Below are 13342 nucleotides of genomic sequence, written 5' to 3' on the forward strand. Positions count from 1 at the left end.
TTAGTGACCATTAGTCTTGTGGCCAGCGTTGTCGTGTGTCTCATCATCCTCCACGGCATGTTCATTATCTTCACCTACACCCAACAACGGTGTTCGTTCGTGTCCGTGACTTCTTGCCGGCGATCCCTGGGGGTTTACAAAACCCATATGGGATTGTGCTCGTGGGGGCAGAGGTCTTGAGTTGTCAGAGGGAGGGGTTCCGTTCGCGCTGAGACCTTGCTTGATCTTGAAAAGACTGCGTGTATTGCTGCGTGGGTTGGCGGCTCGGTTGGCAGGGCCAAGGCGAAGCTTGGATCTCATTTCGTCCAGGCTGGCCTTGACAACAACAGGGGTGCCTTCAATGCCACCATCAGATGTTCGGCGCTTCATGTGGATTGCAGTTCTTGCGGCATTGTGGAATCCTCCTTCGTAGTTGCTGTGGAAGGACGCAGTTTCGGGCTCATGGTGAGAAGGCGCATCGTGATCTTCAATATCGACAAGAATGGAATCGCCAGGGGCCTTCTTCGAGGCGATAACAGAAGCGGCGGTGGCGGCGGCATGAATTCGGCGAGCTCGGGGGGCAGGAGTAAGACGGCGGATGGCCTTGTGGACGTCAACATACACATCGGATTCGTCAACGATTTCCCTGCCTAGTTAGCAATATTCCCTATGTATCAAGGGCTTTACTCACTCTCCAATTAGTTCCTCAATCACATCCTCAAGAGTAACAACACCCAGAGCACCATGGTCAGAGCCGGGGAATTCAGATACGAGAACCATATGCGACTTGCCCTCCTGGAAAAAGTTGATAATGTCCAAGCAACTGGTCTCGGGGCGGGTCTCAACGATAGCACCAAGGGGCACTTCACGGACGGGGATTCTATCCTCGGGGTCGTAGGTGATGAGAGTCTTGACCAAAAGCATGCCGACAAAGTCCAGGTGGTTTCCAGAGCGGTAGATGGGAATTCGCGAGTATCCAGAAGAAAGAATATCGTCCATGGTCTCTTCATCGAGGATATGGTCTTCGGCTAGCGTGTAGACATCGGAAATAGGTGTCATGACCTCAGCGACGGGCTTGTCCTTCAAGTCCAAAACGGCTGTGATAATGGTAACCTCATCCTGGTTCAATCGCTCGGAAATTTCTCCCAAAGACTTGTGGAGGGTGACAAGAGTCTTGAGACCACTCTTCTTGTACAGGGTGCCGTGGTCCTCGCCCAGAATCCAGTCAAGAAGCTTCGCAATGGGCCAGGAGATGGGAGCGGTAATGTACATAAGGAGAAGGACCGGTGTTGACATGTATCCACCGATAGGAAGACCGAATCGGACACAGATGGACTGAGGAACAATCTCACCAAAGATGACTATAATAATTAGCAGCGTCCAAGTTGGATGTATTTGCATTCGTACCGATAAGTACGGTACTGCCAACGACAGCGGCAACACCGCCACCAAGAGTTCGATCTAGCACAACGGGAAGCGACTCGTTGACAATAACGTTTGCCAACAGCAGGGTGACAAGAACCCAATGCTTTCCACGGTTTAACAACTTGAGCACACGTTTTGCATTCTTAGACTGCGATTCCGCAGGGTCACCGGATAAAACCTGGAGGTAAATACTGTCTTGTCCCATCAACCTGTGAAACGGTCAGTAAGCGTCGCTTATCGCAAAGAGGGATGCAACTTGCGCAATTGTTAATCCAGCAAAAGCACCACCGAGAAGAACCAGAACCATTGAAGCAACGGCGAGAACCCAAAGGCTGGTGCCCTCTCCCTCCTCTTCGTCATGATGTCCCTCGGTGTCGATTGGAAAGGCGGACACAGCTGTTAAGCTGGCGCCAAAGACTCGACCCATGCCAATGACAGCCGGCCGTATTGAGCCCATATTATATCTCGTAGCGTGTGCCATGATGATAGTATAAATGACTCGAGAGTCGTGCGCGCGTATCGATGATAGATCTCGTCACCCAGAGGCGAAGCGGGAAGCGAGAGTCGTGTGTCGAGAGCAGAGATAACGTACGCGTTCACAGCAGGCAATCAATTTCCGACAGAACAGCAGATGACTAGGGACGGGCAAGCTCTCTTGGCATAGGAGCCTTGCACGATAATAACCGGAATGTGGCTGAGACAGGGGTGCTAAGGAAGTCAATGTCGAGAGTCGGATGATATTGAAGCTAAAGAGGAACAAAAGAGCTTGTTCGGTCAATTGAAGCATTTGTCTTTTCGTCTTAATAGCAACCAAGAACCCTACCTTTCGCACCCAGAGGCGAAGTTTGAGCAAGAGTTAAAGCAACGAGGCGAAAAGAAGTGGGACGAACAAGCTCAAATTTACCTGCCTCATCCATGGATCGTGCCCTGGCCTGGCCTGAAGCCCGCCTGCAATTATGGGGCATGTTACTGCACGAACACGATGACGCAGGGAGCTGCCAGGGAAGACAGAAAATAATTCTATTGGTCAGATGTGTCTCTAGACCAGGTCCAGGTCCCCCGAATGCGTTCACCAAAGCACAGGCCACTCCACTAAATCTTTGACGTTGCAGAAGCTAAAAAAGAGGCGTTTGCTTAGCTATGATGAGTTGCCCTTAGTTTGACTGGCTAAAGCCGGATGAAGTCATTTACATGTAAATCATTAGTGAATCATCACACGATATAGGTTTGTCTGGATCTGTTTGGGGTTATTTGTTTTCCTTAATTCTGCTAACATAAGCATCAATTGGCTTTGCTTACCTTGACTGACTAGGCAATCAACTCCCTACCTCTATGTATATCTACTACCTAAACGAAAACTCACAGCTTGACCAGACTTACATCAAGCACACCCTCAGAGTTGTTCAATCCCTCCAAAACTTCATCACTCACCGGCCCGAGCACACCCAAAATCATCAGGGCCTCGTTTCCATTCGGGTCAGGCGGTGTATCAGCTCCCTTGGTTGCTTCAGGATCCAGACTGGCCACCTGCATGAATTTGATGTTGATACCATGCTTGCCAAGCACCATCCCCACTCCCCCGATCTTTCCAGGCTCATCGTAGTTGTGTAGGATGATGAGGGTTCCTTCTGGTGTGAAAACGCCGTTGAATCGGTCCAGCTTGGAGATAAAGACTCTTTCGTCGCTTGCATAGCCTTCAATTACTTGCTCGCTGCCGTTACCACCGGCTTTGTATGACCGTAACGTCACCAGGTTGGAATATGTCGATGGAGAATCGCCTGCACGAGTCTCACTGATGACAATGCCTTTCTCCTTTGCAATCAGCGCTGCGTTGACCATGTTGATGTGCGAGTCGCTGAACGTTGATACGAGCCCCTTGACAAGAGCAGCGAACAATGGCTTGGTATTGGGCATACTGGCCAGATCTCCATGGTAGATGAGCTCGAATCGACGACCTCCTAGCATGCCTCCTCTGCTGCGTACAAAGTGTTCTGTGTATAGACGACCCATCTTTTCAACAAGCTGCACTGAGGGCTGCAGTTTGCGATACTCTTCTGGCATGATGATCGGGGCATTGACTGCACTGGTAGGGAGACCACCTTGGAGGATCTCCAGGACCTGCTTGCAGACATCCATAGAAACATTCTCCTGAGCTTCAACTGTCGACGCTCCCAAGTGAGGTGTTGCTACCACCTTGGGATGCTTGCTGAGTCTGGCTGCTGCTGAATCTGCGACCAGTGGTTCTGAAGACCAGACATCGATGCCTGCTCCTGCAATCCAGCCCTCGTCCAAGGCCTTGATTAGAGCTTCCTCGTTATACACGCCACCGCGGGCAACGTTGAGTACGCGTGCTGTCTTCTTCATCTTCTTGAACTCTGCTTCACCAACCAGATCCAGCGTCGTAGCAAGTAGAGGCGTGTGGATGGTCAAGAAGTCGACCACAGGGAGCAAGTCTTCCAACCCAGAAACCAGCTCTACGCCAGTTTGACGAGCCATATCTGCGCTCGCATAAGGGTCGACTGCCTTGACAATCATACCCAGACCTTTGGCCATACGAGCAACATTCAGCCCGACTCTGCCCAAACCGATGATGCCGAGTGTTTTGCGACCAACCTCGACACCTACGAGCTTGCTTCGTTCCCAGCGGCCTTCCTTCACACTGCCATCTGCCTGTCCCACATTGCGAGCGGCGGAAAGGAGGAGAGCAATTGTATGTTCTGCCGCTGCAAGGATGTTGCCTGAGGGAGAGTTTACAACAATGACACCCTGGGTGCTCGCGGCAGGAACATCGATGTTGTCTACTCCAACGCCAGCTCGGGCAACCACTCTGAGTTTCCGTCCAGCCTGAACTACCTCGGCAGTGACTTGGGTTTCGGAGCGTACAATCAGACCATGGTAATTGGGAATTAAGTTGACGAGCTCCGCAGGTGATAGGCCTTTACGAACGTCGACGTCAAAGTGAGGAGTGAGTAAAGCCAATCCATCCGGAGAAACCTTTTCCGGTACAAGAATCTGAAAACGGTTGGACTGTCCACCGGACGGAGCGTCAAAAGTAGCTGAAGGAGACATGATGAGCAAATTGGTATATATATGAGTACTTGCAAAGACAGTGTGCATCCCAAGAAACTCAAAGATGAGAGGGCACGCGGCCTAGTATAAGTACTACGAAGTCAAAGACTGAATGACGTTCTCTCTTTTTTGGTGTAATCTTTGTTTGTCCTTCCACAAGACAGATAACAGCCACCCGCTCATGATCCTCCAATCCCAGGAGTGCAACTCAGCCCTTGATCATCGTTTCTCAAAGTAAAACACCTTAATAAGAACGGGCAGGAATGGAAATGCAGAAGCCGTATCTCGCATGCAAACATCCCACGGAGTAGTGCTCTCTGGCGCGGGGGTGAATTTCGTATGCGTGCGCAGCCCCAAAGGTACTGTTGTGATACAGTGAGAGGTCAGAGTTACTGCATGAGGGAGAGTATTGGAGGAAACTATATGGCGGGGCAAACAAGAGTAACCATCAATGTTCTTGACATGGATGGCAACCCCTCATTTTCTCCAGGTTTAACTACTGCAAGCCACACACAGCTCGTCGTGGGGTAGTTCAGCAGATGCATTGTATGTGCTTTTTGCTTTGTACTGTCCGTGCCACAGACTGAATTCCTCCCGGTTGTGCCGGACAATGAAGCCCATTGGTTTTTGAAGGCTTGCTCGCAGATGCATGTCTAAGACTGCCTATACTACATTTCGAGTCTTACATTCTACTATTCGAGACACAAGGAATATTCGTGGAATAGCGAATACACTGATAGTGCATATACTTGTCATTACATATCACTTGTACTTATACCACTGCATGCGCTTGGTTGGTTGATCTCACTCAATTTCGGATGCAATTGCCGATGCAGTCGTCAACACTCAGTTTACGATAATTTGATTCTCGTTCTCTCGGTCAATGTTACAAACAATAGCTCAGAGTACGGTATAGCCATATTTAGGTGTCTAGAAGTTCTCCTTTCCAGAAAACTTCTCGTTCTGAACAATCTCAATCCAGTAACCATCAGGGTCCAGCAAGAAAGCGACATTCTTCATGCGTCCGTCTGTAAGTCTCTTCTTCCAGCTGACGTTCATATCCTCGAAACGCTTGCAAGCGGCTTCGAGGTTATCCACCGAGACACCTGTCTGATTAGCTTTGTTCATACCCGTTTATTCATACACAGATTGTCTTACAGATGTGACCAAAGCCCTGGGGCTCGCTGTTGCCGTCGTGGTACTTGAAGTTCTCTTCCTTCTCGGTGCCGTAGTTCCAGGTCAACTCAAGGAGACCCTCTCGGTGAGTGATGGCCTTGTCGTCCTGGCCCTCGGGGAAGGGTTGATCGCCAGGGTAGCCGAGGAAGTAGAGGTTGAAGCCAGCCTCGGGGTTCTCAAGGGTGCGGAGGCGAGACATGCCAAGGACTTCTTGGTAGTACTTCAGGGACTTTTCGGCATCCTTGACGCGAAGCATGGTGTGGTTCTAGCTCGTTAGCTGCATTTCAGACAATGGGATATCGAGGTAACGAACCATGGTGTAAGTCGACACGTCAGTCTCCTTCACGTTCTCAGTCTCCTTGTAGTCGTTTCGGGCGACAACCTCGACCCAGTAACCATCAGGGTCAAGGACGAAAGCAATGTTTCGCATGCGGCCATCTGTAAGCTTCTTTTGGAACTTGTAACCAGCATCTTCAATTCGCTGGCAGGCGGCCTGGATGTTGTCGACCGCGATACAGGTGTGACCGAAGCCGCGATGAGGATCCTGGTTACCGTTGTTCACCTTGTATTCAGGGTCATTCTCAGTGCCGTAGTTGTGAGTCAACTCAATGAGACCTTGTCTGTCAAAAGCGCTCTTATTGTGAGACAGGGCATTGGGCGAGTCGTAGCCAAAGAAGTAGAGATCGAACTTGTTATCGGGGAATTCAAGCTTCTTGACAAGGCTCATTCCCAGGAACTCGTAGAATTTAGCTATTGGTGTCAGTGAGTGCCAAGGTGGGTATAGAGTGAGACTCGTCGTCCAGGGTCCGTGTAGACATCAGGGTGCCTGCAACATACTGGAGGCCTTGGGGTCCTTGACTCGAATCCTAGTCTAGTCAGTTCCTACATGCCTTGTCTAATGACAATTGAAGGGTCTACACTCACATCGAATGATTGAATTTATATACGGCAGTATTGGTTGAAGCCATGTTGATTGATCTGGATTGTCCAGCGGCAGCAGAGATATATGGAACAGTTGGTCGGGTGAGGAAGTTTTGAATGGACTTGATGCGTTGTACTGCTCTTGCGAAGCTCATTGATCGAAGTGTTCAAATTCAGTTTTCCAGAGTCAGTTGAATTATGAGATGGAAGTTGTTGCATCTAGATGATGCATCTTGTGTTGAAGAATCGTTGTTGAGCCTCCGCTCAACCCCACTTTCAAGCCTGACGTCAATGCATTCTCAAATCTGCAAAACCGAGGATAGGTACTAAAAGGTCCACCACCAACAAATTCGTGTTTGTTAATAAGAGTCAATTCTACGACATGGTGTACTTGAGAAACATCCTGAACATTCTAACCATATACAGGTATCCGATATGGGTAATTAGGTCACGATTTTATTATGGTGGAAGTGTAGGGTAGGATCAGGGGATTTGGTACGCAGCATTTATTGTCAGCAGATAACCAAGATTTTATCATGATGCTTATATTCTATATTGAGGTGCATCTACTTGATGATCTTGCTTGGTAATTTTGTTTGCTAGAGGTTGGTTTGAGACCTAAAGTTTCGTTGTTCTGTTTTACAGTACAACGAAAGTCCCGTGTCTTACTATTCTTCACTGCCGTACCTGACCGCGCAAATCATTGTACTGTAACAACACCTGCACAGTAATAATCTGTACTTAATCATCAAGTACTGTCGCAACGGGTTGGCTGTCCTACATTACATGCATGTTATACATATCCTAGCAGAAATTAGCCACCTAAGCATTGAAATACACAAATAAATAGTGTAAGAAGTCTAGGCAAAACGGCATAAACTGACTTATTGATTTCGTCTCTTCTGTTTTCTGATATCTCAGGGATCAGGTAGAGAAATGAGAACTGTGTATTTAACTGGTAGTGCAGCTGAATATGTGCCTGATATGCCTATCTCTTTACACAACAGGATAATTCTTCAGAATAGGTGTGACGGAGATTACAATTGGCATACTTGACCCTTGACGAGTCTGACATATTATCTAACATATCTAAATGCAAGGAATATCTTCATACATAAGTAATCTCTGCAATCGTATCTTACCCAGGATAAACTGCCGAGATCGATTCAATGTTTCATTGCTGACGCTCATTACATCAGACTAATTGCGGGGCCGTCCTTGGATCAAAGTGAATGTGGGACTAAATTGGCGACCAAACCCAAAAGAGATCGTTTCTATTTACTGCTACTGTAGCCGCCCACTCGGCGCAATACCTCGCGTTCTCTCGCTTTGTATCCCTTCATTCCAACTTGTTGCGACGAACATTGACCGAACTCTAGAGCCTTTGATGCCATGATATTTATATCTGTCACTAAACCTATTGCGCCTTGATCAAGCCCGCGATCAGGGCCGGCAATACCAACATTTCATTCACCATTCGACCGACACGAAACAATAACCAAGCCCGCTTAAAGCATCATGGACCGCTTCCGAAGTATGGGTGAATACGATGACACCGCTGCGGTTATGGACGATGATCACACAGCAGCTCTTGGAAGTCACCCTCGATCGCCCCTGACGAAAACACGGTCCATGTCCGACGGAGGGGGCACCCCTTCTCGACTTTCTCCTTCACCACGCATTGTCGACGAATCTCGCCGGACATCAAAAGACGACACCAGTATCCCAACTCCTCAACCCGTGACGCCGCGCCGTCCCAACTTCTCAAGTCGCGGGTTCACGATACAAATGCCGCCACGAGAGTTTACCCCACCACCGCCAAATTCATACGTCAAGCCTGCTCCTTTATCGCCTAAACTCGATCATTCTCAAATATACGCATCTCCTACAAATATACTTCCACGTCGCTCCCGCGGTCTTGACTTTTCTCGAGCTGCCACCAGTCTTCACCACTCAACTCTTGCCGAATCTTCCCCCGACTCGTCGCCCACCGCTGGTGGCAGGGCGATGAATATACCAAGCCGAAGAAGTCACTATGCAGGACCGGAACAAATGTCAACATCCTTATGGTCTGTTATGGGCAACCAGGAAAAGATGCACATCAGCAGCTCGCTTGGGAGCCAGGCGGTTGGTTCCGATTCGTCCAGTAGCTCTGATGACGATGAGCTGATGGACGAGGACATGGACGAGAGCTACGTAACAACTCCGCAAGTCAATAAGATTGGTCCACGCCTTGGCCCTCCGGGGTCTGGTGGGACCTTTGGATCCCCTGCCATGAGCAGCCTCATGAGCTTCCAACAGCGACAACGACCCCGCAAACAATCAAAGAAGAAAGCTCGTGGGCCTTTGGGGCTGGGGTTCAGTGGCTCATCTTTATCCAAGTCACCTCCAGGCAATTCTTCACGAGCTCGGCGTGAGAGCATCAGCTGGCAAGCTAATCAATTGCACATTTCTGGTGCAGACTCCGATGAGGCACGAGCAATGGGCGACGTGGATGGGATTGGAGATGGTCAGCGCAATGTTACTCGGAGAGTCGTAACACGGCGAGGAAATCTCTTGGTACGTCACTTATACAATCTAACACTATGAACAAACGACTGACACCACAAAGCCCAAAACAAAAACATTTGCACGGATCCGAGCTGCGCTCATGGAAGAGAGCACCCCCGCCGAATCCGAATTTCGTCGAGAGGCCGAAGTTGTCAAGCAAGTTCGCGATTGCGACATGGAGCTGGAGCCCAGAATATCCCAACAGACGGCGGAATCGACACAACCAACCACGGCCCCTTCTTCGCCTACATTGATTCAACAAGAAGGTCTGAATGATGTTCCAGAAGATGACATTATGGGCGATATCGCCATGGGCCTTTCCAGTAGCTTTAAGCAACATGCTATCAAGAATTCAAAGGGCAAGCCATTCTGGGATGCATTTCCCGAGCCAAGCGGCGCTGGTGGTGCCAGAACCACACCGCCTCCTGCTGCTTTCCTCCCACGAGGATCATCCTCAGGTATTAGTGAAGACGTGGCGATGGACTCACCGTCAGTCGGTGGAGCTACTGTAAGTGCACCCTTGTTCGGCCATGACAACAGCAGCAGTCTAACCACTCGTGCCCCGCAGAATGCTGTCAATCAACCACCTAGCGCTGCAGAGATTACCCGAAAGATTAATAGTAAACGCCGTCGTGGTGACGATGACTTCGATCCCGTTAGCTTCAAACGTCGAGCTGTCAGCCCCGGCATGAGTGTTCATAATTCACCTGTCACGCAAAGTCCACTTCAACGAGATGGCATGTCATGGGGTTCTCGTCCTGGAAGCAACGGCGGCGACAAGGCAGGTAGTAGCGCTCCAAGTGAGGCTGGTAGCACACCGGGCAACCTATCCGGTAGTAGCTCTGCGGCTGGTCGACTTAACAATAACAAAGGCAGGGTTGGTTTTCAGGGAATGGTTGATACCCACGATGGTCTTATGCGGATGAGCATCGAGTGAGTAGTTTTCTGGGTCTCTGCTACTGCAAATCCTGCAGTCTCGAGGCGTTTCAATTTTTGGGTCATGGGACAAAAAGCATATCGAGGCGTTATGAGTTATGGAGTTTTTACCAAGCGGATTGGTATGGGATTATAGAGTATTTTGCCTTACATCGGCCTTATTTATTATTATTCTCATAAGAGAAGAGAAGAAAAAAACCACTACGTATCAATATTGCCTCCAATTGTATATGCTCTCTGTAGACGATCCCCAACGCCTAGAAATAGAGCGATGCTCTCATTGCCCTTTCATATCCCTCAGATGAATAAAAACCCAACGCCATCTATGCTAAATCGCTATTACCAAATGCGCTGCCATCATTCCACACCTACGCCCTCCTCTGGAACGGTGAGCGTGCCCAGCTTGTCGTCAAGCCAACGCGCCAGCTCAGCAGCATGGCGACGAAGAGCAGCTACCGCAGCGGCAGAACCTGCAGTGCTCTCAAGACTGGCTGTTGTCTGCGCGCCGGTACTCAAAACGCTATCTGCGCCATCGGGACTGCCAACATGCGACGCATCGCCAGCAGAAACATGAAGATCGTGCAGGTTAGGCATGCCGTGCTCCAGAGCATCCGGGTTCGCAGGTCCCACGCAAACGAAGAGAAGGCCACATTTCAACCGACGTATGACAACAGTCCCGCTCGTAAGCTGGACGGTGACAGTAGCTGGCTTGATGCCTCTTCCCTTGCCTGACTTGTGTGAATCGAGTTGCTGGCTCTGCGACAAGCGATCTGTGTCCTCTTCCAAGTCCTCCTCCTCGGGCGGCGAGCTGCCGATGGGATCAGGCGTGCGCGAACCGGGTAACGATGCGGCGAGCGCGGGCGCGGAGGTAGAGTGTATTGCTAGGAGCGATGCGGCAACGGTGGCGTGCGTTCGAAGTGAAGCGACGGGGTGCGGGCTCGCATGGGCGAGGAGCTTGCCGTGAGGACTCGTGAGGAGAAGCGTGGGGAGCTGGGGTGTTCGGTTCGCGTTGAGGAAGGCCGTGAGGCGCTTTGTGAGGAGGAGAGGAGGCGTTGGGTGGGAGATGGACATGACGATTGGAGTGTTGATAAGAGGTTTTGTTGAATCGAGTTGCTCCAAGGCAATCAATGATGTAGCTGTATCTCAGAGAATCAACTGTGCAAGGTTAAGGTTCGTCTGGAAAGTGGGCAGATGACCTGCTTTGTTGTGTCGAGTCGAAGCTTGAACAGTTGTTGAGTTGAGTTGGAATTGAAGTGAAATGGGGAAACGGCTCAGGTCGGTCCAGGCCAGGTTCATCTGGGTTCAAGGCCTTGTCGATATGGCGGGGCCCGAAGTGGGGAGCTTGTGATAGGTTTGACTTTATTGGTTCAAGGTATTGACAGACGGTCGTGTAAGATCATTGGCTGTTTAGCGGCAGCCCAAGTCTCAATCATCACTACGGCAAAAGCAAGTATATTCGGTTAAAAGACAGGCACTAGGTAACTACAAGACTGTGTATGGGTTAAGATACTCAATAGGCCACTTATTCCTCCTCCTCCTCGTCTGCCAACATTATTCTTCTCTCCATGTCATCATCAATGTCGACATAGTCTTGTCCCTCTTGAGTCTCCGTCTTCCACTCCTTGTACACTTCTTCAATCGCACTAGCATAATGCCACATCCGAAAGAATCGAACAGTCTTCCTCTGGGGTCCGTTGGGATCAAAGTTGAGCAGTTCCTTGACCAGAGTGCGCAACATCTTGGAGTACCGGGCTCGGGCAATCAACGAATCAATGTTGATAGGGACCTCCGAGCAATGATGACGAGGAGGACAAGTAGGCCAGTGACTAATGGAGTCCTCACATTCTTCACCCTCAGGTATGTGCTCGCAGCCTCCGAGTAGACAATCGCAACCTTTCGCAGCAGCTTTCTTCTCAAGGCACCCACCGCTTTCGCAAAACCGAACGTGACAGCATCCGCAGTGCTCGCAGTAGTGAGAAGGCGCCTGCCCTGTCATCATGGTGAGTACTGTGGCACCTATCGACCAAATTTCGTCTCTGAGCGTGTACGGGCGATCTCCCTGGATATATGTTAGCACGGTTATATGTTTCTTTGCTGCGTAGGGTTGTTACCTCGCCCATTGCAGCCAAATTCAAGTCGCCCTCCAATGCTTCGCGAGCTGTTTCTAGTGGCTTGAGTCCTTGTCTTGTAGCAAGTGCTATTCCACATGAGCCATCCGGCGCATCGTTTTTCTTATTATCGTTGCGGCCATCGACGGCATGGCCTGTAACGGCAGCTGTGCTGAAATCGCCCAGTTTACACTGGCCATAGGTCTCGGTACCGCGTGGGTGCTGGAACCAAATGTTTTTGGGCTCGATAGCCCGGTGCAAGATTGAGAACCAGTCCGTGTTGACATTCAGCCAGTCGATTAGTAGAGGGCTTTCTGGATCACTACTTTGATGCCGGTACACGAGTCGTTTCCCATCATGAAGCCAAGTTACCGCACGAATCATGGAGCGGAGGACATGCCAGCAGAGGGATTCGGGGAGGTAGAAGGATGAGTGGTCGACAGGATAATGGCGAAATAAGGCGCTAAGATTGCCCGCATCAGCGAAATCCCAGACGAGGAGCTGCACGTCATTCCTTTCAGTATCAGGGATTTGTTGCCTGGTGAAAACCTGGTACTGCATAACACCGGCGATTGAGATCAGATTCTCATGGTTGAGAACCTGGCGGATTGTATGGGCTTGATTGTGGTTCGAGAGAAGACTCTTCAGCGCACCAGCTTCCTGGCGATTTTGTGCAGTATTACCGCGTGGCCGAACGCCGAAGGGGCTAGGACTGGCAAGATACTGTTCTTTGCGAGGGTCTCCTTGTCTGGTGACGATCCAGACATTATTCTCAGCTTTCCTGAGAATCTCAAACACAGGCTCTTCTTCTTCTTCCTCTTCTTCGTCTGAGTAGTCGTGATATGGCACAGACTGGACTCCGGTGCTCGTTGGCTCTTTGGCTTTCATGGTGACGAAAAATGCGACAATGTCTACTTGGATAATAAGATAACCAACTACTACTGAATCCTATGACATTTTCAGAGGAAAGTGTTGCCTTTTCATGAGATATCCCTCTCATTCTTCTGGACAGTGAACAAAGAGAGCTTTCTCAGCCACATACTGAAGAGGTGCCCATACTGTTGATGCCTCAATTCTTTGTCTTGGTTGAAAGCAGTGCTATTCCTGCCAACTCGAACAAAGAGCGTGATGATCGCCCTACCCACAACCTTGTGAAGATAGCCTAGGTTGTATATTGA

The 13342-nt window shown here is 49.9% G+C and overlaps 6 protein-coding genes across 6 annotated transcripts, besides 1 other annotated feature; 1 reads left to right on the forward strand and 5 right to left on the reverse strand.

The window, feature by feature from the left end:
• Nucleotides 1–1885, reverse strand: FPSE_10486 (uncharacterized protein; the record flags this gene model as incomplete). Its single annotated transcript, XM_009263603.1, has 4 exons — nucleotides 1–625; nucleotides 671–1340; nucleotides 1387–1552; nucleotides 1661–1885. 4 exons carry the CDS (start codon nucleotides 1883–1885, stop codon nucleotides 1–3), a joined length of 1686 nt encoding a protein of 561 aa, XP_009261878.1.
• A 706-nt stretch (nucleotides 1886–2591) lies between these two features.
• FPSE_10487 (uncharacterized protein) lies at nucleotides 2592–4473 on the reverse strand (the record flags this gene model as incomplete). The annotated part of the gene is made up of 3 exons (XM_009263604.1): nucleotides 2592–2641; nucleotides 2704–2728; nucleotides 2785–4473. 3 exons carry the CDS (start codon nucleotides 4471–4473, stop codon nucleotides 2592–2594), a joined length of 1764 nt encoding a protein of 587 aa, XP_009261879.1.
• A 930-nt stretch (nucleotides 4474–5403) lies between these two features.
• On the reverse strand, nucleotides 5404–6617 carry FPSE_10488 (uncharacterized protein; the record flags this gene model as incomplete). Its single annotated transcript, XM_009263605.1, has 5 exons — nucleotides 5404–5579; nucleotides 5632–5914; nucleotides 5963–6399; nucleotides 6487–6515; nucleotides 6574–6617. 5 exons carry the CDS (start codon nucleotides 6615–6617, stop codon nucleotides 5404–5406), a joined length of 969 nt encoding a protein of 322 aa, XP_009261880.1.
• A 1471-nt stretch (nucleotides 6618–8088) lies between these two features.
• Nucleotides 8089–10057, forward strand: FPSE_10489 (uncharacterized protein; the record flags this gene model as incomplete). The annotated part of the gene is made up of 3 exons (XM_009263606.1): nucleotides 8089–9129; nucleotides 9182–9628; nucleotides 9689–10057. 3 exons carry the CDS (start codon nucleotides 8089–8091, stop codon nucleotides 10055–10057), a joined length of 1857 nt encoding a protein of 618 aa, XP_009261881.1.
• Nucleotides 10058–10413: 356 nt separating this feature from the next.
• FPSE_10490 (uncharacterized protein) lies at nucleotides 10414–11127 on the reverse strand (the record flags this gene model as incomplete). Its single annotated transcript, XM_009263607.1, has 1 exon — nucleotides 10414–11127. The coding sequence occupies one exon, from the start codon at nucleotides 11125–11127 to the stop codon at nucleotides 10414–10416; it is 714 nt and encodes a 237-aa protein (XP_009261882.1).
• A 451-nt stretch (nucleotides 11128–11578) lies between these two features.
• Nucleotides 11579–13052, reverse strand: FPSE_10491 (uncharacterized protein; the record flags this gene model as incomplete). Its single annotated transcript, XM_009263608.1, has 2 exons — nucleotides 11579–12115; nucleotides 12168–13052. The coding sequence occupies 2 exons, from the start codon at nucleotides 13050–13052 to the stop codon at nucleotides 11579–11581; spliced, it is 1422 nt and encodes a 473-aa protein (XP_009261883.1).
• Nucleotides 12967–12993: a microsatellite.
• Nucleotides 13053–13342: the final 290 nt, after the last annotated feature.

This window comes from Fusarium pseudograminearum, chromosome 4 (genome assembly GCF_000303195.2).
Source record: "Fusarium pseudograminearum CS3096 chromosome 4, whole genome shotgun sequence".
NCBI lineage: Eukaryota > Fungi > Ascomycota > Sordariomycetes > Hypocreales > Nectriaceae > Fusarium > Fusarium pseudograminearum.